This window comes from Oreochromis niloticus, linkage group LG7, assembly GCF_001858045.2.
Source record: "Oreochromis niloticus isolate F11D_XX linkage group LG7, O_niloticus_UMD_NMBU, whole genome shotgun sequence".
NCBI lineage: Eukaryota > Metazoa > Chordata > Actinopteri > Cichliformes > Cichlidae > Oreochromis > Oreochromis niloticus.
In genome coordinates, this window is record NC_031972.2 from 57,511,143 (window position 1) to 57,533,563 (window position 22,421).

Here is a 22,421-nt window from a genome sequence, read left to right on the forward strand (position 1 = left end):
CACATGATATTTAACTGGAATGAATAAACAGTAAGCGTATGTCCAAATATTTACCGACAAGTAACCCATTTGTTAACCTCGTGGTTGCAAACGTGGTTGCCACAGCTGAAGTGATGACTGTTTTCCGCCAAATGTAAGTTTGATCAAAGTACTCGTAAATATTATTTCAGTTCAGATGTGAAACTATATGGAAATTGTGTTATGCTAGAGTATTATTCCAAGTTACTGAAAAACTGTTTTTTACAATATACTCATTTTGCCATACAAGGGAATGTGACCTGGATGTGATTGAGGGAGTCTGAGTTGAACATGGCAACCACGAAGCAAAACAGGAAGTGTCGTCTGGCGGGAAGTTCGCTTGAAACTTTTTAGAAACACAACAGCGATAAATTTATAATATTTACGGAGTAATTTACCTTCAGCTCATTTAAACAGGATGCCCAGGATTAAATGCAACTAGATAATCGATAAGTAGAAGTAAAATAAAAATAATAACGTTCATAAACTTACTGAGATTGACGAGATAGATTTCTATCTTATTCTACAGTTACTAGCCACTTGTGTCAATCTGTGGGTGGACAATGAAGGCAGAAATGGATAAAATTGTCTCACTGTCAGATGAAGAAAATATCCCCGAACTACAGAAATACCTTTCCACCCTGACCGATGACCGGGTAAGTTATTTTACCAACTAATAGCGACACATTTGGGAATTCCAAAGTCATGTTTGTTTTACCTATAAAATGCTATCTATCACACAATGTCTAGCTCATCAACACGATTACCAACAGTGCACTGAAGGGCAAGAAAGTTGGGACCATAATAAAAGGCATATTTAAAGGTATGTACACATTCATTCTTGTAAGTGTGAAACATCGCAAGATAGCTAAGGTAATATAATTCACTCATACACCATGTCAGAGTCATTAAATATATATGCGTAACTTCTGCTTGATGATAAGGTATGTAATAAATGTACAGTTTGTGCTTATTGTTTAGGTTCTCCACCCAGTTCCACTGCTGGGGCAAATCGCAGACTTCTCCTGTATCAGCACTGCATCCCTCTGTGTGAGTCTGGGGATCTTCAGACTGAGGTGGCAGCAGATATCATTGGGTTGCTTATGCTGGAGGTATTTATGTTATACAGAAGTTATTATAGATTAGATGTACGCTATATCCAAATATAGTTTAATGTAATCAAAGTGAAACATGGATTTACAAATTAAAATATGTTGATTTCATGTAACTGGTTGATTAAATCAAATAAGTGTGTTTTAGAACCACATTTTTGGGTCTACTTGATTTTTGTGCTTGTAACAGATTTCTTTCTTCTGATCTGACTTGCAATCCTATCATTTATAACTTCTTGAATTAGATATGTAGAAATATATTGTGCCACTTTCTTTTCTTCAAATGAATCAGAATGATTGTCTGTGATTGTCTCTGAATCAGAATGATTGTTTTAATATAATACACAGACTCATACACTATCCGGGCCATCTCTTGCAACACTGGCGTCTCTTTTTGTTGATGCCATCAAAGTGGGGAAAATGAGCAGTGGGAAATCTCTGGAACTGTTTCCTACAGTTCTTACTGCACTTGCAGCATGTGAAGCCTTGTCTTATGGCAAAGGTACGTTGTGATCAACATTGTTGTCTAAAGTAATATCACATATGTCACAATCTATAAGGTCTAAAACACAATTTTTTATTGTAACTTTAGGGGAACTCAGTGGTGAGGAGTATAAGAAGCAGATGATTAACAGCCTCTGCTCCAGCAGGTGAGGACATGTCACATTTGATATATATAGTGATATGCAAATATATATTGTAAAAGTTTTTGGTAGTATTTTATTATTTAGATGCCAGTTCATGCCTAATTTATCAGAAATTACATGGTCATGTAATTAAAAGTGATCATGATGAAGTACCTCAGTGCCAAAGTCTTTTGTTTGTGATGTAGAAATTAAATGATTTGCAGATGACTGAAAAATATTTTTATTTACATTACATGGTCTTTTTCATGCAGATGGGATCCACAGTGTGTCATCCACTTGACAACCATGTTTAGGTAGGACTTTTTTATTTTAAGTTCATTGCATGCTTTAACATATTTCTGTTTCCATCATAATAGAATTTATTTCAATATTGGTGTATTTTACATTTTAGTTCCTTTTAAAATGTTTTACCGTGTCTGCCTCATTTTAGGGATGTGCCTTTGTCGTCAGAGGAGTTGCAGTTTGTGGTGGAGAAAGTATTGAGGATGTTCAACAAACTAGATCTGCAGGAGATCCCGCCGCTGGTTTACCAGCTGCTGCTTTTGTCTGCAAAGGTGTGTGACAGTGTGTCTTCAACAACACGTTACATTTCTGTTTCTGTTAGTCATCTAAATGCCGGTCTTGTTCTTTGTCTGTTAGGGTTGTAAGAAACAAGTCCTGGACGGAATCGTAGGTTATTTTAAGGAGCAGGACGCTCGCCAAGAAGAGGAGCAGAAACATGGAGAGTGAGTGATTCATATACTGCAAGTGGGATTTACTATAGTCACACTACATCTTTCTGTAAACTTTCCATTTACTGACTGTCTGTATTTTTTTTGTTTTTTTTTTTTACTTGTACACCCGCTTCTCAGGAGCCTGGATCTAGAGGTTCAGTCTATTCCACAGGACCAGCTAAGGCATGTAGAGGGCACTGCTATCCTCCATATAGTCTTTGCTATAAGACTAGACCATGAGCTTGCAAGGGAATTTATTAAAGGCTTTAAGGTTATGTATAATATCGCTCATCTGTTCATTGTTTTAATAGTTTGAGAATCGTTTGTTATATTTGTAAGGATAGTCTGTGTCATAGATATTGATTTTCATTTTGGCAGACATCGTATGCAGACTTGTGCCCTTTCAGTGTTGCCCTGTTGCTCTCAGTGGCACGTATCCAGCGTTATGAAGAGCAGGTTAGAAATCTACACTATACACTACTTTCTGTACTCAGTAGAGTCTTAATTCACGTTATCTTTCCTATTCATTTGTGTTAATCATTTCTTTTTTGATGATGATGATTGATGATTATTTCTTTGGAAGGTATTTGAACTTTTGAAAGGGGCCATCATCAAGAGCTTCAAGGACGAGCAGCTACAACAGGGGTCAAAGTTACTACAGGACCTCCTACCCGGGCACTGCAGTGTGGCTCAGATGATACTGGATACAGTCCAGAACAGGTAAGAAGAGCAAAATGTTGATTTATGTGTTCTATTTGACACCTTCAACAGAAAAACTTGGTGTGTTTCTTTCTCCATGATTTCTTTCAAAATAAGGTAATGCCACTCTATGGCGGCGCGTGGTCTGTGGTACCGCTGCAGGGGAGGGGGACACACCTGAGCGGCATCTGCAACCACCCCTCTCCGGCATAAAGAGTTTGTTCTGGGTGCTGTCAGTTGTTGCTGTTGGTATGTGTCGGGCTGTGAGCTGCGGCCGACTGTGTGTGTCTACAGTGTACAGTGGTGCCGAAACCCAGGAGGGGGGCACGGCAGACCCAGGACCGGGCCAGCAAGGGAAGGAGCTGGCCCAAATGGTGGCAGAGCTGACACCCACACAGCGGGAGTAGGCGGCAGTGTCACGCCGCCACCAGGAAGAACTCCAGGACCGGATCGAGCGCGGGGTGCAGGTGATTGAGAATCTCGGATCTAGTCCTGGCTGACACCGCCACGACCCCCACCGGCATTCCCCGACGGCATGGGAGTGGAGGAAGGCCGGACTGTTCCGGCTCCCCGGATAAGGGCACTGTAGCAAGCACACGGTGACATGTACATGCTTTTCAGCATACTTTATTCACCACTTTTCTCACAGTTGCTGTACACACACACAGTCAGCTGCAGCTCCACAGCTCACAGCCCAACACATACCAACAACAACAACTGACAGGACCCAGTACAGACTCTTTATGCCGACGAGGCGTGATTGCAGATGCCGCTCATGTGTATCCATCTCCCCTGCAGCGGCATCACAGACCACGCCCCACTACACCCTCAACACAAACAGTATTTGTATTTTAACCTCTCACATGAGGTCTATGTTTCCATCCGTATAGTGTGTTCGGATGGGATCATGTTACCCAAGGGCTAGTGCAGCTGGGCTTCTTCCTGATGGATGCATTTGGACCCAAACCTGGACCATTTGGCAAAGCCACGGAGGGCTCCCTTGCTGTAGCCCGAACACCAACTCAACAAGCGTGTAAGCTAGGAGGACAGGTGCTACTCCAGGGTTTTAAGGTAACATTTTTTGTTTAAATTTTATGTTATGAAGAACTGTAAATAAAGGATTTTCAATGTCATGCAAATATTGTGTATTTTATGTCTTTAACAGATGCATGAGCCTATCAGGGGAGAGATATTGGAGCAGGTCTTAAATCGACTGGTCACAAAGACAGCCTCACCTGTCAATCATTTCTTAGGTAACACAACCTTTAGACAACAGGGTTAAGTTATAGATGTACATCAGCACTTTATGACTTTATGTTTTGACAATTTTTTTTATTCTAATGTTTTAATGTTTTTTTTTTTTCTTCTTCAGACCTTTTCTCTGATATTGTGGTCTCTGCTCCAATGATCCTCCTGGAGTCATCCTCTAAAGTGACAGAGACATTTGACCACTTGTCATGCCTGCCTTTGGCCACCGTTCAAGGTCTACTCAAAGCTGTCCAGGTACCTAAATAGGCCGACAGATACACATAAATGCTCTAGAGGTTTCTGTTGTGTAATCGTTGGTTTCTGTTTAATCTTCAGCCCCTGCTCAAGGTCAGCATGTCCTTGAAAGATGCTTTAATTTTAGTTCTTCGCAAGGCCATGTTTTCCAGGTTTGCGCTACTTTATTCTTAACACAGCTTTAAAGTCCAATTAAAGAGGGGTGGCTTATACTAACCAACCCCCTCACTTGACTCTGCTAGCCAACTGGATGGTCGGAAGTCTGCAGTGACAGGCTTCTTGTTGCTGCTAAAGAACTTCAAAGTGTTGGGCAGCTTGGCCTCGAGTCAGTGTAGCCAGGCAATCTCCTCCAGCCAGGTACAGTTGCAGTAAAACTCTGTATACTTTACATACATGCTTCTAGAAAGTGTGCTAGAAACACTCTGCAGGTGTGGAACTGTCTAATTTTCTGGGTTGTCTTTCTGTCACAATTCATAGATCCAAGTGGATGTTCACTCGCGCTACAACTCAGCTGCCAATGAAGCATTCTGCTTGGAGATCCTCAGCAGTCTGCGTCGCTGCCTCAGCCAGCAGGCTGATGTGCGCCTCATGCTCTATGAGGTCAGAAGCATTTTTTTAATGTCATGTTTTATTATGTTTATCAGTGTGAAGAAAGGGCTAGAGAGATGAACCTGGGATAGTTAGTGGATACATTTTACAAAGGATGTTGAATATGAAGCTGGCAGGCATAGAAAAAGAGAAATACTACAGAGAAGGTTCATGGATGTAGTGAAGGAGGACATGAAGGGTGACTGTGTGAAAGAGGTGGATGCTAGAGATGGGGTGAGATGGAGGCAGATGATCTGCTGTGGCGATCCCTATATTGAAAAACGAGTTAAACATTACTCTTTCGTTATTTATGTGTATAGATACGGTTTAGCTGTAGAAATGTTGGTTTCATACTGAACAAGAAAATTCTTGTGGTTTTTTAGGGGTTTTTTGATGTTCTTCGTCGTAACTCGCAACTTGCAAGCTCCATCATGCAGACCCTTTTGTCACAGGTATGTATATGTATGAGTTAAGTGCATGCTGTCTTATTTATAATGGACTTTGATGTATCAGAAGCTTGCTTGTCCTTAGCTGAAGCGGTACTATGAGCCTGAACAAGACCTCCTGCCCCCAGTGAAACTGGAACCATGCATCACTGCTCACGGAGACCAAGTCTACCTCCAGGAGCCTCTGGTACTCTTGTGTGCACTGTACCATATTTGCAACTGTGTTTTAGTTGGACTGCTATGCGAGCTATAAATAGTGTTATGTTCCAGGCCCATCTGCTGAGCTGTACTGTACATTGCTTGATGTGGCTGCAAAACACACGCCAGTCAGCCAACCTCAATGCCGATGACAGTGACGGTGATGAGGAAGAGGAGGAAGGATATCGGTCGGATCTACATGCTGTTCTAGAGAGTATGACAAGACGCATGATCAAGTGCGAACTAGAAGACTTTGAACTGGTATGTCAAGAGCAAGAGCAAGCAGCTTTTTTGTCCTTAGCAGATTTCACATTATTCTGCTCTTACTTGCTTTTACATTAGCTCTGAACCTTGGTCTGTTCCAATATTGCTAAGTCTTATAATGTGTGTATACTCATCAGGACAAGTCAGCTGAGTTTTCAATGGGATCCAGTGTTGGAGTGAAGAATAATATCTATGCTGTGCTGGTGATGGGAGTGTATGAGGTCCTCATGGAGTACAACTTTATCAAAGCCAACTACAGGTAACAACCACCTGTTTTTGAATTGTGCATTTTGTAAAAGCGTTGTTGTGTTAGACAGTTGAATTTATTAACCCACAGCAACTGTTCAGGTCACTAAGTTTACTGACTGATACACAGCCAGCGCTCCCCCTATAGCTGACTTCATAGAAGTAACACAAAAATACTGGGATCTTTACCAAAATAAAAGTTTAATAAAGTTAATCATCCTTATTTAATTATGCATCATACAAAACATATGCCATATTATGCAGTGGAGATTTCTTTTTATAATTTACCGTTGTATCTTCCCCCGTTTCTTGCAGTAAAAGGTGCTTTGAGGAGATCATCGAGCTGTTCAGCCGTTACCAGAAGCTGTCTGAGATCCTGAAGGAGAAGTCTGGAAAGGGTCGGGTGCCCTCACACAAGACCCCCCGCAGTTTATTCTCAATGGGCATCATATCAACATTGATCACTGTGCTCTTCAGGTAAATGGTTTCTTTAGCGTTGTTTAAATGGACTACCAGTAGATCTGTGGAATTTAATAAAATCAGTTATTTATTTATAGATTGCAGCTGATTGTAGGCACTCTGATTGTTTAAATCTATTCATTAAAATGCTAATTAGAAATACTGTGCAAACTTGGAAAGTCAAATTCCATGGATAAGAATTAGAAATGCTAAATAAAAACAAATATTCTTTTACAGGGATAACACTCAGAGCAGAGAGGAGGCTCTCTCAGTACTTCGTTCAAATGGAGAGTTTGTGCGTTATATACTGAGCGTGGTTGTACAGAAGATCCAGCAGCTGGATGAAACGGGACACACAGATGGCCCTGATGGACAGAACGCAGACAAGACTTTCCGCTTCCTCTGTGACATGACCAGGTAGAAATCTCTTGGGCTAAATGACAACACAGAATTTGTTTATTGTAATACTTATTGGACCAAAAATGAGAATAAACGATCTCAATCTATGTCTCTTTATAGTGTCCTGATGTGGCGTTACACGAACATCCCCAGCGTGGTTGAGGAGGGGGGAAAGAAGGAAAAGCGCTCCAGTTTGTCTCAGCTGTGTCTGGAGGGTTTGCTCAGGATCTTCACAACCTGCCAACAACGCTACCCAGACAAGATGGCCCAGCTGCTCTCTACCATGGGTTGGACAAGCAGCGAAAAAGCAGTACATTTTGTAGCAACATAAAATATGCAGGAATTAATCATTATGTGTTTCTTTGAAATGATGCAGAAAATGGCACAGAGCAAGACGACGAAGGCGATGTTGTAGAGATGAACTACTTTTACATCCGACAGTTTCAGGTGCTTCTGATTTAACAATAAACACAGTTCTCTTGTATTATTTAGTAAGTATGACATATTTGCTAAAATCCAGTTTTCTTTGCCCGTCAACAGAGGGCGCTGTTCACACAGTTAAGTGGAGGTGAGGAAGACTTTAACAGCAAAGAGGCTCAGCTTCTGGTCAGCATCCTAAGCGTACTCTCGCGCCAGCTAAAACCCTTGTCCCAGCAGGTAAATTTATTTTTGAATGCACTCCACCGAACAAAGAAACACACTCCTGTTCTAATTCGCTAATATCTAATTAACAGTTTGTTCAGATGATCACGTGGACTGTGAAAATCTGCAAAGAGACCAGTTTTGGTAAGTTCTAGTTTACTTAACCTCTGTGTCTATATTAGGTGCAGGGAGCCATGTCCTGATGTGTGTGTCTGTGTGTATGTGTGGGGTTTTTTTTCCTCTCTCTTTAGAGGATTCTGCTTTCTGTAAGGGGCTGCTCTCTCTCCTCTTCAACCTTCATGTTCTCTATAAGAGTCCTGTAGGCCTGCTGCTGGAGCTCTGCCAAGACATCCACAGCGAACTGGGAGATATTGATCAGGTACGAACAATTTTTCTTTGCAGTGTTCAGAGCACAATTTGGCATTGAACTATACTGATACTGTTATTACTGCAACTCATTTAATTATATAAAACTGTACACACAGCTAGAGTTGATAGACAGACTATATTGCCAAAAGTATTCATTCACTCATCCAGATCATTGAATTCAGGTGTTCCAATCACTTCCATGCCCACACATGTATGAAATCCAGCACCTAGGTATGCAGACTGTTTCTACAAACATTTGTGAGAGAAAGGGTTGCTCTCAGGAGCTCAGTGAATTCCAGCGTGGTACTGTGATAGGATGCCACCTGTGCAACAAGTCCAGCTGTGGAATTTCCTTGCCAGCAAATATTCAATTGTGAACTGTTACTGGTATTTTATCAAAATGAAAGTGAGTGGGATTGGGAAGTGGTTGGCCACGTAAAATCATAGAGCAGCATCAGCGGATGATGAGGCACATAGTGCGCAGAGGTCCGCAACTTTCTGCAACATTGATCACTACGGACCTCCAAACTTCAGATAAGCTCTGGAGGATTTGTAGAGAGCTTCATGGAATGGGTTTCAGTGAACAAACAGTTGCATCCAAGCCTTGCATCACCAAGTGCAATGCGAAGCATCATATGTTGTGGTGTAAAGCATGTCACCACTGGAGTCTAGAGTAGTGTTGACATGTTCACTGGAGTAACGAATCAGGCTTCTCCGTCTGGCAATCCATCAGACGAGTCTGGGTTTGGCAGTGGTATGGTGCATGCCAAGACATTTTGGACAGGTTCATCCTCCGAACTTTTGGGGAACAGTTTGGGGCTGGCCCCTTTCTGTTCCAGCATGACTCCATACCTGTCCATAAAGGCATGGATGAGCCAGTTTGGTGTGGAAGAATCTGACTGGCCTTCAGAGTCCTGACTTAAACCCAAGAGAACACCTTTTGAATGAATTGGAGCAGAGATGGTGAGCAGGCCTTCTTGTCCAACATCAGTGTTTGACCTCACAAATCCACTTCTGGAAGAATACTCCTAAACCTCCTCAAAGCCTTCCCAGATGAGGTGAAGCTGTTACAGCTGCAAAGCTGGGCCAACATCATTTCAAACATTATGGATTAAGAATGAAATGTCACTCAAATTCATATGTGTGTGAAGGCAAACAAGCAAATACTTCTGGCAATATAGTATAGGTTGATACATATAAAGATCATATTTTGCATGCAGTAAGTACCATAATAATGGGGGCTAAAAAGAATTTAATGATCAAACAAGTTAAACAAGACTATTTTAATTCCAAGTTTCTTTCCCACGGTACACTGATGACTGTGACCTTCATACGCCCACATTAAAGTGCATTTGTGAACTAATTTCTTTTATTTGTTTTTCTGTCTCAGGATGTGGAGGTGGAAAAGCAGTCTAATTTTGCCATTGTCAACATGAAAACTGCTTCAACAGCTGCAGTAAGTGTTGGTTTTCTGACTGACTGGCTGTGAGAGTTATGCCTTTGCTTAACCTGCTCACCTTCTTCTTCATGTTAATGTCTTGTCCCAGCTGCTGGTCCTGTCTCAAGTTGACAGAGTGCTTGATGAAGTGGACTGGCTTATTGCCAGGAAGAAAAGTCAGACAGCTTCTGACAAATTGGGCTGTGGTAAGAAGCCTTTCACACTGATGCTCACTTTGATTAATGCTGAAGAGGAAGAGATGCATTTGTCAGCAAGTGTTGCTAAAACGCAAGTGATGTTGTATTTCATAAATGTGTAGGTGAAGCCACGCAGACTGCAGGTCAGCAGGACCCAGTTGAGAAAGCGGTGGCGCTGCAGCTTGGGACTCTCTTAACAGCGCTAAGTGAGCTGGTCCAGACAGCCCTCCTGCTGGGCACCTGTACCATTACACTGTTAAGAGAACTGACCCGCACGTATACCATCCTCACCACGCTGGTCAAATATGTGCGTATTTGTCAACTTGATGTTCTGAGTGAAAATGTCAGTGCAGCTTGCAGAGTGTGACATTACATTTTCCTCATTTTACTTTAGTACATCCAGGTGTGCGCCAGCCAGCACGGGTCGCTGCCAGCTCGCTTTGAGAAGCTGGTGAGTCCAAGCTACTGTCACCTGGCTCAAATTTTCCTGTATAGATCTAATGTCATGCTAACCTAATGTTTCATATTTGCAGGTCAAACTATCTGGCTCCCACCTGACACCACAGTGCTATTCTTTTATCACATATGCTCAGGTATTAGCATGGTTCAGTTGTCCAGCTCCATTGGATTAATGTTTTGTTGTTACAGAAATGACACAAGATGCTTTTTATTCCTCTTAGAGTGGAGATATCAGTGGTGGAGGTGCAGATGACAAAAAGAAAAAGAGAAGGAATGACGTGAATACTGGTGCTTCTGTAAGGCCTCTTATAATTTTAATGAATAAAGGGACTGAACAATACAACTTTTCTTTTTAGAATAATAAAATATATGCATACAAAGAAATATAAACAAGTCTGTTATGTTTTTCCTGTTGGAAGGCAAAACTTTTGCGTGAGACTAAGGCCATCCCCAACCTGATCTTCAGCATTGAGCAGTATGAGAAGTATCTCATCACACTCTCAAAGAAATCAAAGGTTTGTGTAAATATTGAAAAAATATATACATTAAAAAAACCAAAAGGCCTCTGAACCCTGTCAGTGTAACATCTGTCTGCATGTTTTTCCAGGTAAACCTGATGCAGTACATGAAGCTGAGCACCTCGAGAGATTTTCGCATCAATGCCGCTACTCTGGATGCAGCCCTGCAGGAACAGGATGACAGTCAGGAGGTAAGCGCTAGCTCAGCTCCACAGGAGCTTCAATGCTGTTCATCATACACAACAGCCGCTTTTCTCCACTTTTACTTTATTATACGAGTCCATAAAATTGGCTCCATATCCACACTGTGCCCACTGTTGAAATGTGCATTGTGCATTCCATTGCTCTCAGACCACAGAGTCACAGGACACCACCGAGACACAAGAACCCAAACAGAAGAAGAGGAAACAGTGAGGTCATACTGGGCACCACTGCTACACACACTGCACACACGTCCAGACTGCAGCAGCGGGTGAACGGTGTCCTGGCAATTGTCTGTTTGGAATAAAAGCTGTCTGGTCCACAAAGAGCTATCTCGCTTTGTTTAGAGAGCCTTTAGTGATGTCGATGATTTGGTAGATGTCCAAGGCCTCACCTGTGGAAAGTTTGCACACATTATTTAGTATTCTGGTTGTGTTTCTCAAGTTCACTTTATCAAAAAACCTTATTGCATTTCCAAACCCAGTTTATACCTTTCTTTGTCTTGATTACATTAAAATAGTCATTTCTAATTTGGCTTATTTAGAAATTTGAAACTTATTTGATTTACTTCCTTTAAGAAAATCTCGTGATAAACAAGCTGTGCTGTTGATTTGCTTAAAATTCTTACTGAAGACTAACTGAATACTGTTTGGTCATGCTAAGAGGTGGATTTAATGACTTTCCATATACATTGTATTTTAAAGAGATGTTTAGTCCAACTTTTGTAAGGTGTTGTTTTAAAATAACTTGTTCTGTACACAAGCATTTTTGTAGCTTTAAGTGCTAGAGCTAAATTACATATTCTCGTGTCTGAATTTGTTACATTTAGATTTTGTAATGAGACACGCCGTTCTGTCTCTCTGTGCACTTTGTATAAGAAACATTTGTATAATAAATATACTCTTCTTAATGTTGGAAGAAGGCTGGTGATGGTGTGCAGAACTCACCAGGCGGTAGGCCATACTTTCGTTCCACACCTGTGGGATTGGAGGGAGTCACACAGTCCATGTTGACCTCCTTCCTCAAACACTGGTCAATGTCAACTGCACTGAAGAAGGCTACAGACTGGGGAAGGTCCTGCATGCCTAAAGCATGAGCAAACATACTCCTGCAGGAAAAGAAACACATTAACCATCCATTCTAGAGCTCACAGTTTGTCAGTGAGAATATACAGTCAGCTAAGCGCACACCTTGTAAGGAGGTTTGTGATTTGAAGCGCCAGAGCTGCTCGGTAACGGTCTTCACTGCGCACCAGATACCGCACCTCATCATGGATGCTGATGCAGAAGCGGCCATCAATGTTATACTCCTCAATGAGCCACTTCATGACCACCAGCATCAGATGGAGGTAGTCCACGGCAGAGCTCTGAACCACCCAGTTCACTCTGCTGGTGATAAACTAAAAGAAGACATTAATGAAGAGTTTATTTTGCTGTTTAGAGCCTTCTGACTGACCTCTTGAGTAATGCATTGGTCGTTCGTTGTATTGCCAAAACAAATCATATCCCTTTAAATACTCAAAGATTAAATCATATATATATTACACTCCTGTTGCCAGCTTTAGTCAGTCACCTCATCTTTAACTGCCTTGGGCTCCAATGCTCTGCTGATCCTGCAGCCTAGAACAGGAGTGGCCGGGTTCTTTGAATGGGCTATACTCTCCAGCTTATTGAACATGTCCGATTCAGTACCTCCAGCCCACAGACGCTTCCCAACAATATCCCATCTTTTCCGTCGAGAACTGAGGTGGTGTCAGGAGCACAAACAAAGGGAAATTAAAGAGCAGAGCAACTGAGAGGAGGATATTAGAGGCACTAAATGGGTTATTGCAAGCCAGGTACTTGTGAATGTTTGTGTTTTGTGTTCTCACGATTGTGAAGCCACTCTAGTGATCCTCCGCAATTCTTGGAGGGAGACGCTTCCATCTTCCTCCCGCTCCACATCTATACCCAGTTCATTCACCAGCCACTCGCCGTCCTCTGACAAATGATATCTGACAAATACAAACACCTGTCTTTTTATAACAGATAACCACCTTAAACATATTTTGCAGTAGAACAAAAACAGAAGAGCAAAGTTTCAGAGGTTTAATTAGAGACACAGCTACGTGTTTTGCAAATTCGCAAAATTTTAAAGTTTAAACTTCTTCAGCATTGAACAGCAGAAATGAGGCTTTCCTGTCGGAAGTCAGTTAAATTAAAAAAAAAAAAAAAAAAAAAACAGCGGCCGACAGCGCTGTACTTGTGCGCAATAAGCAAGCGAATAATACAGAAAACAGATAATTAGATAGGAAACTGTTCTTGAAGTGCACTGAGAGATAGAGCTGTGCATGAAGTGTAATTTTACCGTGGTGGAAGCAAAACAGCAAAGTAAGAGGGAATTCATGATGATGTTTATGTGAAGCGTAGTCTGGATCTTCTTTTGCTGCTGGTTCAGTCAAATTTGTTTGGAAAGAAACAAAGCCTAGCCTAGCGCAAAAAACACGTAAAAACAATGCGCGTACCCGCCGACACATCACAATATGTGAGCTGTCGGCCCGACAGCATGTCCATGTACGTGCAGTCGGGTGAGAAAGCCGAAATTTCACTCATTCTTATCTGTCAGCGGTTCCACACTTTGCGTTTAGGTCTTTGTGCAGAATCCGTGTACCTGCTCTCATTTACGTTTTTAGCTATTTGGTGGTTGTCGAAATTTTGTGAGGTTTAACCTGAGATTCTGGCGTTTCGGACAAAATAAATTTATATTTAAGAATCGATTCAGGATTTTAATGACTCAATATTGCGTTATTCACGCTAGAATCGATTTTAATCGGAAAACTGATCATCAAAATCCACCCCTACATTGAACTTACCTGCGTATACCTTTTGTTAGGGCGTACATCTGTCTGGCCTTACTGGCAGCTTCTGTCTGACTCAGGCGATGGTTGAACTGCATGAGCAACCTCTCAGCAAAGGGCTGCCCAGCACCATATATGCGTCCATAATTGAACACCTTTGCGTGCTCTCGGCTGATGCCCACAGCATCAGCGGTACGGCTGTGCAGGTCAGTGCCTTGACTCTTCTTTCCCTGGAGGGTCATCCAGCCAAATGCTGTACAACCTAAACCGCAGAGAGACATATGCAGCATTATTATTAAAGGAAGACACACAACAAAGTCTCCTTCTGTAGATTTCTTTAGAACCAAACCTGTCATACCGTGCATGCCTGCAAAGTGAGCCTCTCCAAGCACTGCGGCAATCCACAACTCTTGCGAATCTACATCTGCTCCTATCAGGTGATATCCAGGTGGTACCTGCACCATGGCCTTTAGCTCACTGCCTACCCGATCCCGCTGTTGACACAGAATAAAGCCCATACAGAATTGCTCTAGTGTCTGGTCAGTATTTTCAGACTTATCCAGATTAGCGTGTCGGCTCTGCTTCTTACCCGAGCATTACTGGCAGTCAACCACGTCGGCTCCACAGCTCTACGTGTTACTGTTCCAGCAGTAATGACCTGAGGTAATATGGCACCATACTGGCCCTCCTCATCAAAATCTTTGTGTCTTTGGGGAAATGTTACATTCTTTACTTTATATCTAATCAATCGATCTATTTTTTTAAATATATCAGACAAACCTGCTGACAGAACGGGGAAGCTCTCCTTTTCTGAGCCACAGTACCATCTGGGAACTATGAGAAGAACATTTTTTAACCATTTTTAGCATTACCAAAGTTTATTTGTTATTGAATTACTTTGATTAACTCTGATGGGAGTACCTTATACGTTTATGGGCATTCCTCCAGAAAGACATCATTTTGTTGATTTCCAGAGCTCGTGTTGCATTGGTGCCACCTCTTCCTGCTCTCAGAGTGCCATCCTCCATCTTGGCCAGGAAGTCCTTGGAGAACGGACTGCCGACATTGTTGTGATTGCCATCCTTTAAACACAAATAATTGGTCAGAAGGTAAAAGTAGCTTGGTGGAACAACACTGTGCCAATGATTTATATAAATAATAACAATTCACCTTATGAGGTAATTTGAAAAACCAGCAACCTGGTATATCGACATCATTGTAGGGGCCGTTTCCATGGTGATAATGGCAGTGACTCGCCTCTTTCATATAATGTGGATCTGTAGACTATTGTTGGTAAAGAATACAAAGTATGTTATAAACAAATCACAGTGAAACACTAAACCTGAGACGATAGGTGTAATTTAAGTTTACAAGCCCGTGCACTCACCCTGTTTTTGTTCTTCTCTGCACTTTTTCTCATTCTGAGGCCGTTTTCCTCCATCAGGCTTTCCAGAGAACTTAATTCCTCCACCTATACATGACAATAAGAAAAAAACATTGTAACCATAGATGTGTTATCCGTTCAGAGCATGTAGCCCTGATCAATCATCTCCAACCACAATCACATGTATTACTGTTGATACTGAAGAAAAGGTCTAAATTTGATGAAAGGTTTTTGCAAATTCCAACAGTCTGTAGTGCATGTGGTATCTGTTTGAAGCCTGTTGCAATATTCTATGCAAATTCTCCAAACACGATGGTATTTTATGTACCTTTGTCCACACCGTGCTGTCTGTCAACATGAGGTCATCTGAAGGGATTGAGTCCAGATAGTCCGGTCGCTCCTTGCTATGCTGCTCACAGTACTCTTTGTACACACTTTCAATAGCTCTGTGAAAAACAACAAAACTTTAATACACTGTTAAAAATCTCCAGCCATCAATGATCGTCCTGCTAAGATCAGGTCATGATGAGAAAGCGCACTCCTATGTTTTTACTTTAAGAGCAGTATGTGATTCACCTGTGGGGGCACACGAGACCGGTGTTTTCCTCCTGGGAATCAAGGTTATCCCTGCGTCCAGGTACCAGATACCCCCACCCGTGTTTCTCTGTGTAATGCAAGGGGAAACCATCCCAAGTCAAGCCCATCAGTTTAGGTGTCAGTCGCATTTGCAAGCTGATCAGACTGGCTCCAGGTGACCAGCTGTTGTCAGACATCTTCTCGCACAGCTTACGATACCACCTAAAGAAGAAAATAACGAGGAAAAAGAACTGACTTACACCACCAGTGGGAAACAGAACTGGAAATGGCTCCGTGGTGTGTGAGAGCGATCTTACCCTGGATGTGCAGGTAGATGCTGCCTTCTCTTAGGAAGTCGATTCACTGTTTCTTTCAGATTCTCAACAGCTAGCCGGCTGGGGCAAGGGCCTTCCATCTCTTCTTCAGATGGTGGACCTGGGTCTAATATAAAAAAACTGAATTATCTCTGTTACTTTATTAATATTCTGTATGCACTGTAGATATATCATGCCAGTTACACAAATATTCTGAATTAGTGCCTGAGCTCATACCTTCCTCCCAGTCTGGAAGAGGAGTGGCAATTTGTTTGTTATCTGCTTTTTTGGAGCCTTTCTTCTTGCTGGCTGCAACTTTCTTCTGCTTGAACTCCTGCACGTCCCACTCAAGATCCCAAAGCCAGGGGTCTTCTTTGTATCTTAGTATAAACACACAAACCTTATGCAGTGTAAATATTTTTAAAAGAACCTTCAAAGCTTGACATAAATCAGTGCTGGTCTCACCTGTCATTCTCCAGAAGCTGACATGCATCATCTGCTAGAATCATCAGAGACTTCTTCATCTCTCTCTGGAGCTCTTCATAAACATCTTGAGAATCTTCCAGGTATCGCCCCCAGTTTTGATTGATGGGAAGGTAGCTCACACCCATCTCCAGCATCCCTGCAAGTGTCACTGGATGAGGGCACCTTATAAAAACACAGCAGAGACAACACAATTATACAATGCTGTGTTGTGTACATTTGTACACAGAAAATAAAGATGACTATACAATAGCTGTGGGTTGGGATTTGCTGACCTCTCCATGAAGAGGGGCAGCTGTTCTGTGAAGACCTCATGTGTGGCCTTAACGTCAAGGGCGCAGTATTGCATTAACTCCTGTAGGTGTCAGCAAAATCACATTTATTTTGCCTAAGTGTCCCTTCAGGCCAAATGCAAGATCTAATAAATGGTTCACATTAATCAGGTGCACATTTTGCCACAAAACTGACCTGGAAATTGTTTCTGACATCCGTCATGCTCCCCTTCACAAAGGTCTCTCTGGCTTCTTTCTGCAGTGGCGGCCCTCCCACATACAGTGCATGGACATCAGCCAGATTGTTAATGCTGCTAATATTCACCCAGTCCCAGGAGCCAATCTGTGCACACAACATCATGTCACACTGATGCCAAGAGCCTTCAAAATACCAAATGATAGCCTCAAAATATTATGTAGGTGAACTTTGGTAGAAAAAGACACAAACCATTGGGCCCTCGTGTTTCTTCCCAGCTTTCTTAATGTGTTCCTTGACCTCCTGAAGACCCCTCTTTTTACCCAGCTTACTGGCCATCCACAGTGTGCGCTGGAAGCCGGTTAGCCCTGAAATGGCCATGTGAAGGCTCATGGTGTCCATGAAGCGCACCTTTGAACCCTTATATGGAAGAGAATACAAACATACAAAAGGTACTGGGCATTATTGTGATTCATACAAAAAGGGGTGACCAAAGGATTTTATAAAGTGAGGAGTAAAAGCGACATGTGAGGAATAGGATGTAAACCTTTAGTAGGTACTGCTCCTTAATGTGAGCCCGGTCAAAGCTGACATTGTGGCCCACAATCAGTCGCTCCTTCCATTTACCCCCTGGAGGGCGAGCAGAGTTGAAAGGTGTCTCTAGCGGAATGAGATCAGCAAGGGTCAGCTGGTTTGACCAGGAGTATCGCTCTTCAATCAGACGCTTACTGCACCACGAGTACCTAGAAAAATAGGACACAGAGATCACTGAGGCACGTATCAGTTATCTTTAAAACTTTTTATTGGTAGTAATTGTTGAATGGAAGACAAAATGTTTTAACTATGAAACAACTACAACAACATAAGAATAAAGCAAATGAATGGATTGTTCTATACAACCCAGTCCCATTTTGGCCCATTTCTTACCAGTTGGTTGGAGAAACAGCAACAGCCAGTGTGGGACACTGTCCCTCCGTTGTGCACACCTCCACGTCAAACACGAGAGCTGACTCATCTGGAAAATCTACTTTCTGCCTGTCCCCAGTGGGCCCATAGCGTGTCCAGCCAACCTCCCAGCTCCATTCCTGAGGCATGGGTGGTAGCTCGGCCAGTTTCAGCTTGGTGGCAGCCTCAAGGTAGGGAAGGCTCTGTGTCTGGGCCAAGTGACGAAAGTGCTCGTCAATGTTTTTGCCATACATTTTGGGGAGTTTCAGGTCAACATCGGGCAAAAGTGAGGTGTCCTTTCCCCACAGCTGGTGTTTCTGTAAGTGCCTTATGCTGCGCTGTACAGCCTCCTCTCTGTATTCTGGCTCCAGCCCTTGAAAGATCTGCTCGTGGAGACCTTTTGACAGCATCTGGATGTTAAGGGGGTTCAGGCGAGTTTGTGTGGAGTCCTCGCCCTGAAGTACGTGAGGCTTGGTGGAGCAGAAGCCACGTAGACTCATCCATTGTAAAGAGATACGAGTCCTCTTCAGAGGACAGCGTAACACATGCAGCATCACCTCATGTGGACTTCTCACTAGAGCTGGAAGACATTCATTCACCACTTAGTTGACATGACACTGATCAGTCTTAATAATACAGCGTGAGGGGGCAAACTGAGACTTAATGCAGCTTTATCTAGGCACAACAGAGCCTCTATACACGATTAAACCTGTACTTCCCTACTGGTGAGTGTCTTACAGCCTTCTCTGTGGTTTTGTGAGCCTCTATTATCACTTGCTTGCACTTTGATATTTCACTCAGGTGTTACTAAAATGTGTGTAAATTAACTAAACTTTTGCAATAGTGCTGCTAGACATAGATTCAATGTGAACTACGTAGCTAATTGTATCATTTTACACACCGAATTATAAACGTAGAAAGCTGGTTGCCTCACCTTTTCATATTATTGTAGTTGTTGCCCTACCGACACTTCAACGCATGTTTACGTGGCGCACACATGGAGCTACGCTAACGTTTCAGTAACTTAGCAAAAGGCAGTTGTTAATCTAACTGTTTTATTATAAAAGCACCCCAGCTGATCTGTTTTATCGTGTTATGTATCCGAAAAGATATTTTTGAAATCATTACGGAGTAAATGATAGCTACCTTAGCATTCCTTCTCGTGGGGTTGTATGGCTAAAGCCAAACAAATCGTTAGCGCCACCGTGCGGGCTGGATGACTTTTTTTTCTAGCAGTGGTATTTCAGAAAGAACTGATTGAATGAACACAGTGGACAGCGATTCGATTACGTAGCATGGATAGCGCTAGAATATTCATTTTCAAAAGTGCTATATGCGAAGACGACAGGGACTGTGAAGAAAATGATTAAAGGGGAAAATACTGTTAATGAGACCACAATGTGGGCCGCGTGGCCTAATGGATAAGGCGTCTGACTTCGGATCAGAAGATTGCAGGTTCGAGTCCTGCCGCGGTCGTGTGTTTTTGTGGCATTTGTGGTCCAACTCATTCGGAATTGCCCTTTTAATCGAAGCGTAGCGTAGTTGTCAAAATTTATCGGAAAAACACAAAACGCTTTGCCGCAGACAATATGTAAGGTATCTGAAAAATCAAAGCTATTTTAACCCCAGTTTCCTGATGTGGATTTAAAGAAGTAGCCAGTTTTTGCTGTCGGTCTTATTTCACTGCAACACCTGCCTCGTTTCAGCCCTCAAATACAGCTACGCAAAACTGGTATTTGCTCGGTAGATTTTGATTTGTACATGTCTAAGATCATGGTGCCAGTGGAGATCTTTTTTGATTATTGTCCTTTTCGAGATTGTATTACAAACCCTCTGGTGATTTAAACTGTTTTTAGCTGTCGTTGCTTTTTAGCAGACGATGGCGGATGCAACTGAGGATGTCGAGCTGGACTTTGCAGCTGACGAGCAGGAGAGGGCGCGGAGAAGCGCAGTCATAAGGTGCACTGCAGGAAATATCAACACAGCAGCTGTTTTATATTCCATACTGTCTTTTCAGCTTTGCATTATTAGGTTTTTTGTGTGTTTGGGTTTTTGTTTTTTGGGGGGGTTTTTTGAAAACTTGTTGAAAAAAAAAAAGCTGGTGCAAATCCCTGGACAGATGGACAGATCACTGGTCCATCTCAGGGCCAACATAGAGACAGGAAACAGTTGACACTCTTACATGATCTAATACTTATTTGTCTTTCCTGAACAGGTTTGCTCTTAAAGTTAACTCCATTCTGCTTTAGTTTAAATATAAATCACTAGCTGTTAGAGTACCAGGAATAAAAGTATCCATTCAGACTATAACAGAACTCACGCCTGGACTCTTCAACACTCAGCTCATTGAGCACATTACAAGTGGACATGAATATGGCAGAAAAATGCAGATAAGCATGTGGAGTGCGCTTTTTACGATGTCATAAAACTAACCTGGAACAGTCTGAAATTTTAGATCAGCAGTAAGTGTTAGAAGAAGGCCTAAATGACCAGAGGAACACCTTCCCAGCCAATAAAGGTGATCATGTGACTGGATTCATGGCTTGTCTAAGTACCTAAAATGAAGCTTCCAAAGCATATATCCATTTCATCCTGAGGGATCATCAGTGGATACCTCAGTTTTGGATCTGAATTTCTTTGCTTGATTTAAAGAAAACAGCTCTGAAGTCATAGAAATCACTAGTACTAGAAGTTTTTTTGTGAAGGTTGAAAAGGCTAAATCTACACAAACAAGTGGTGTCAGAAAAACTACTGGAAACATTAATTGGAGATCACAAAGGTCAAAGCAAATAAATACTAAATTGAAACTGGAGGTGGAAGAATGTTTACAGACCTATTCACAAGTACTCTCGAGTGACAGTTGAATGTGAAGGTTTGAGTTCACGTTTTTATGAATTTCTATTAACAGAATAAAACCTATCCTGCAGGTTAACTAATTTTGCATGCACACTATTATTTTATGTTTCCATACATGCTCACCTGTATCTGTTTGAAAGCTATCTGCTGTCACATCAGGCTTCTCGTTTCCAATCCCTACAATTTCAGGCACCCCGTGGCCTCCTTTTTCCACCTGTTCTTCCGGGTGGTTGCCATCGTTGTCTATCTGCTGTGTGAGTGGATCAGCAAGAGCTTTGCATCCTGTTTTGTCCTGATCATAGCTCTGCTCTCGTTTGACTTTTGGTCTGTGAAGGTAAGACATCAAACAGTTTGTGTGATCTAGTTACTTTTCTGTGGCTTTACTTATTTGTTTAACTTTGCAGGATTTAATTGCTCACGCTTGTTTTCAGAATGTGACCGGCCGCCTGCTGGTGGGGCTGCGCTGGTGGAATCAGATTGACGAAGATGGAAAGAGCCTCTGGGTATTTGAGGCCAAAAAAGTAAGAGGGTGTTTTGCGCATTTTGAGCAATAAAAATGAGCGATTTTGATGTGTTAACCGCAGAGTGTTTGCTTTGTTATCTGTGTGTAGAAGTCCCGGAATAGTAACACTGGGACCGAAGCAGAGGAAAGGATATTCTGGCTGGGCCTTATCATCTGTCCTCTCATCTGGACTTTCTTCTTCTTCACCTCCCTCTTCTCTCTGAAGATTAAATGGCTGGTGAGACTCCCTTTGCTTGCTTTTCTGCATATGTGCTAGATTGCATATTGTCTCTTTCAGACAAGTCTGTCTGCCTTCCTCAGTCTGTGGTGGTAGCTAGCATTTCCCTCCAAGCAGCAAACCTTTATGGCTACCTACGCTGCAAGGCGGGCGGGCAGGATGGCCATCCTCCAGACAACCGCTCTTTCACGGGACAGCAGCTCCCCCAGCGTGTGAGTGACTGGCTGCATCATGTAGCATCTGCTGTTGTTCTGTTAACATGTCATTTCACATTAATTTTATGAAGTGTGTCTATTTTTTTTCTCTCTTTCAGCCAGATATCATCTTTGGAATATTATAATGGTCACCGCCCACCCCCCCTACACGTGTAAGCTGCCTCTTCCCCAAGATTTCCACAAACCACATGTGCCCAAACGGCTTTGTGTGCTGTGTTGAGCTCTGTTTAATGCTGTGGACTGTTTATTGCACATCTTGTCTGTGGATTGGTGTTGCTATGCTCAATAAAAGATAAAGCTGTATTACAGTTATTGCTCATGATTGAACACACCTCAAAAACTGTCACAAGGCAGCCAAGGCGCAACAGGGTGAACCACACCAAACTTTTGGATTTTTGCATTATTAATAAATATTTAATGCATATATATATACATAATTTACACTGGCCATTATCAGCCAGTTTTAATAGACTGGTTTTTTTTAGGCT

At 42.3% G+C, this 22,421-nt stretch overlaps 3 protein-coding genes and 1 non-coding gene across 8 annotated transcripts; 3 read left to right on the forward strand and 1 right to left on the reverse strand.

The window, feature by feature from the left end:
- The first annotated feature begins 342 nt into the window (after positions 1-342).
- Positions 343-12,031, forward strand: fanci (FA complementation group I). Of its 2 annotated transcripts, XM_005470964.4 has the most exons (37): positions 344-674; positions 769-841; positions 1,000-1,130; positions 1,479-1,632; positions 1,723-1,780; positions 2,029-2,070; positions 2,208-2,331; positions 2,417-2,502; positions 2,629-2,761; positions 2,869-2,946; positions 3,074-3,210; positions 4,080-4,260; positions 4,355-4,442; positions 4,562-4,692; positions 4,774-4,844; positions 4,935-5,049; positions 5,170-5,292; positions 5,664-5,732; positions 5,812-5,913; positions 5,997-6,185; positions 6,326-6,447; positions 6,750-6,911; positions 7,131-7,310; positions 7,413-7,579; positions 7,669-7,739; positions 7,833-7,949; positions 8,027-8,078; positions 8,186-8,313; positions 9,694-9,759; positions 9,851-9,947; positions 10,061-10,245; positions 10,333-10,389; positions 10,472-10,531; positions 10,619-10,693; positions 10,817-10,912; positions 11,005-11,106; positions 11,267-12,031. In XM_005470964.4, exons 1-37 carry the CDS (start codon positions 582-584, stop codon positions 11,327-11,329), a joined length of 3,978 nt encoding a protein of 1,325 aa, XP_005471021.1. In that variant the 5' UTR covers positions 344-581; the 3' UTR covers positions 11,330-12,031. The 2 variants fall into 2 exon arrangements, with proteins under 2 accessions (XP_005471020.1, XP_005471021.1); XM_005470963.4 differs by having other exon boundaries at positions 343-674; positions 11,005-12,031.
- On the reverse strand, positions 11,094-19,473 carry polg (polymerase (DNA directed), gamma). 2 transcript variants are annotated; one of them, XM_005470961.4, is made up of 23 exons: positions 19,269-19,473; positions 18,105-18,702; positions 17,725-17,920; positions 17,430-17,597; positions 17,178-17,324; positions 16,985-17,064; positions 16,692-16,874; positions 16,464-16,606; positions 16,230-16,353; positions 15,913-16,134; positions 15,665-15,782; positions 15,340-15,423; positions 15,123-15,236; positions 14,874-15,034; positions 14,733-14,786; positions 14,542-14,659; positions 14,311-14,446; positions 13,968-14,214; positions 12,987-13,109; positions 12,689-12,857; positions 12,307-12,515; positions 12,064-12,224; positions 11,094-11,510 (listed from the first exon to the last, which is right to left on the reverse strand). In XM_005470961.4, the coding sequence occupies exons 2-23, from the start codon at positions 18,674-18,676 to the stop codon at positions 11,446-11,448; spliced, it is 3,594 nt and encodes a 1,197-aa protein (XP_005471018.1). In that variant the 5' UTR covers positions 18,677-18,702; positions 19,269-19,473; the 3' UTR covers positions 11,094-11,445. The 2 variants fall into 2 exon arrangements, with proteins under 2 accessions (XP_005471018.1, XP_005471019.1); XM_005470962.4 differs by lacking the exon at positions 19,269-19,473 and adding an exon at positions 19,057-19,258.
- Positions 19,474-19,525: 52 nt separating this feature from the next.
- Positions 19,526-19,598, forward strand: trnar-ucg (transfer RNA arginine (anticodon UCG)). The gene has a single exon. It is a non-coding gene; the product is annotated as a tRNA-Arg (tRNA).
- Positions 19,599-19,604: 6 nt separating this feature from the next.
- Positions 19,605-22,241, forward strand: LOC100690443 (Golgi apparatus membrane protein TVP23 homolog A). 3 transcript variants are annotated; one of them, XM_003440603.5, is made up of 7 exons: positions 19,716-19,854; positions 19,996-20,081; positions 21,168-21,312; positions 21,410-21,499; positions 21,590-21,718; positions 21,802-21,930; positions 22,032-22,241. In XM_003440603.5, the coding sequence occupies exons 2-7, from the start codon at positions 20,002-20,004 to the stop codon at positions 22,056-22,058; spliced, it is 600 nt and encodes a 199-aa protein (XP_003440651.1). In that variant the 5' UTR covers positions 19,716-19,854; positions 19,996-20,001; the 3' UTR covers positions 22,059-22,241. The 3 variants fall into 3 exon arrangements, with proteins under 3 accessions (XP_025764865.1, XP_003440651.1, XP_005471016.1); XM_005470959.4 differs by having other exon boundaries at positions 19,754-19,854; positions 19,979-20,081; XM_025909080.1 differs by having other exon boundaries at positions 19,605-20,081.
- Positions 22,242-22,421: the final 180 nt, after the last annotated feature.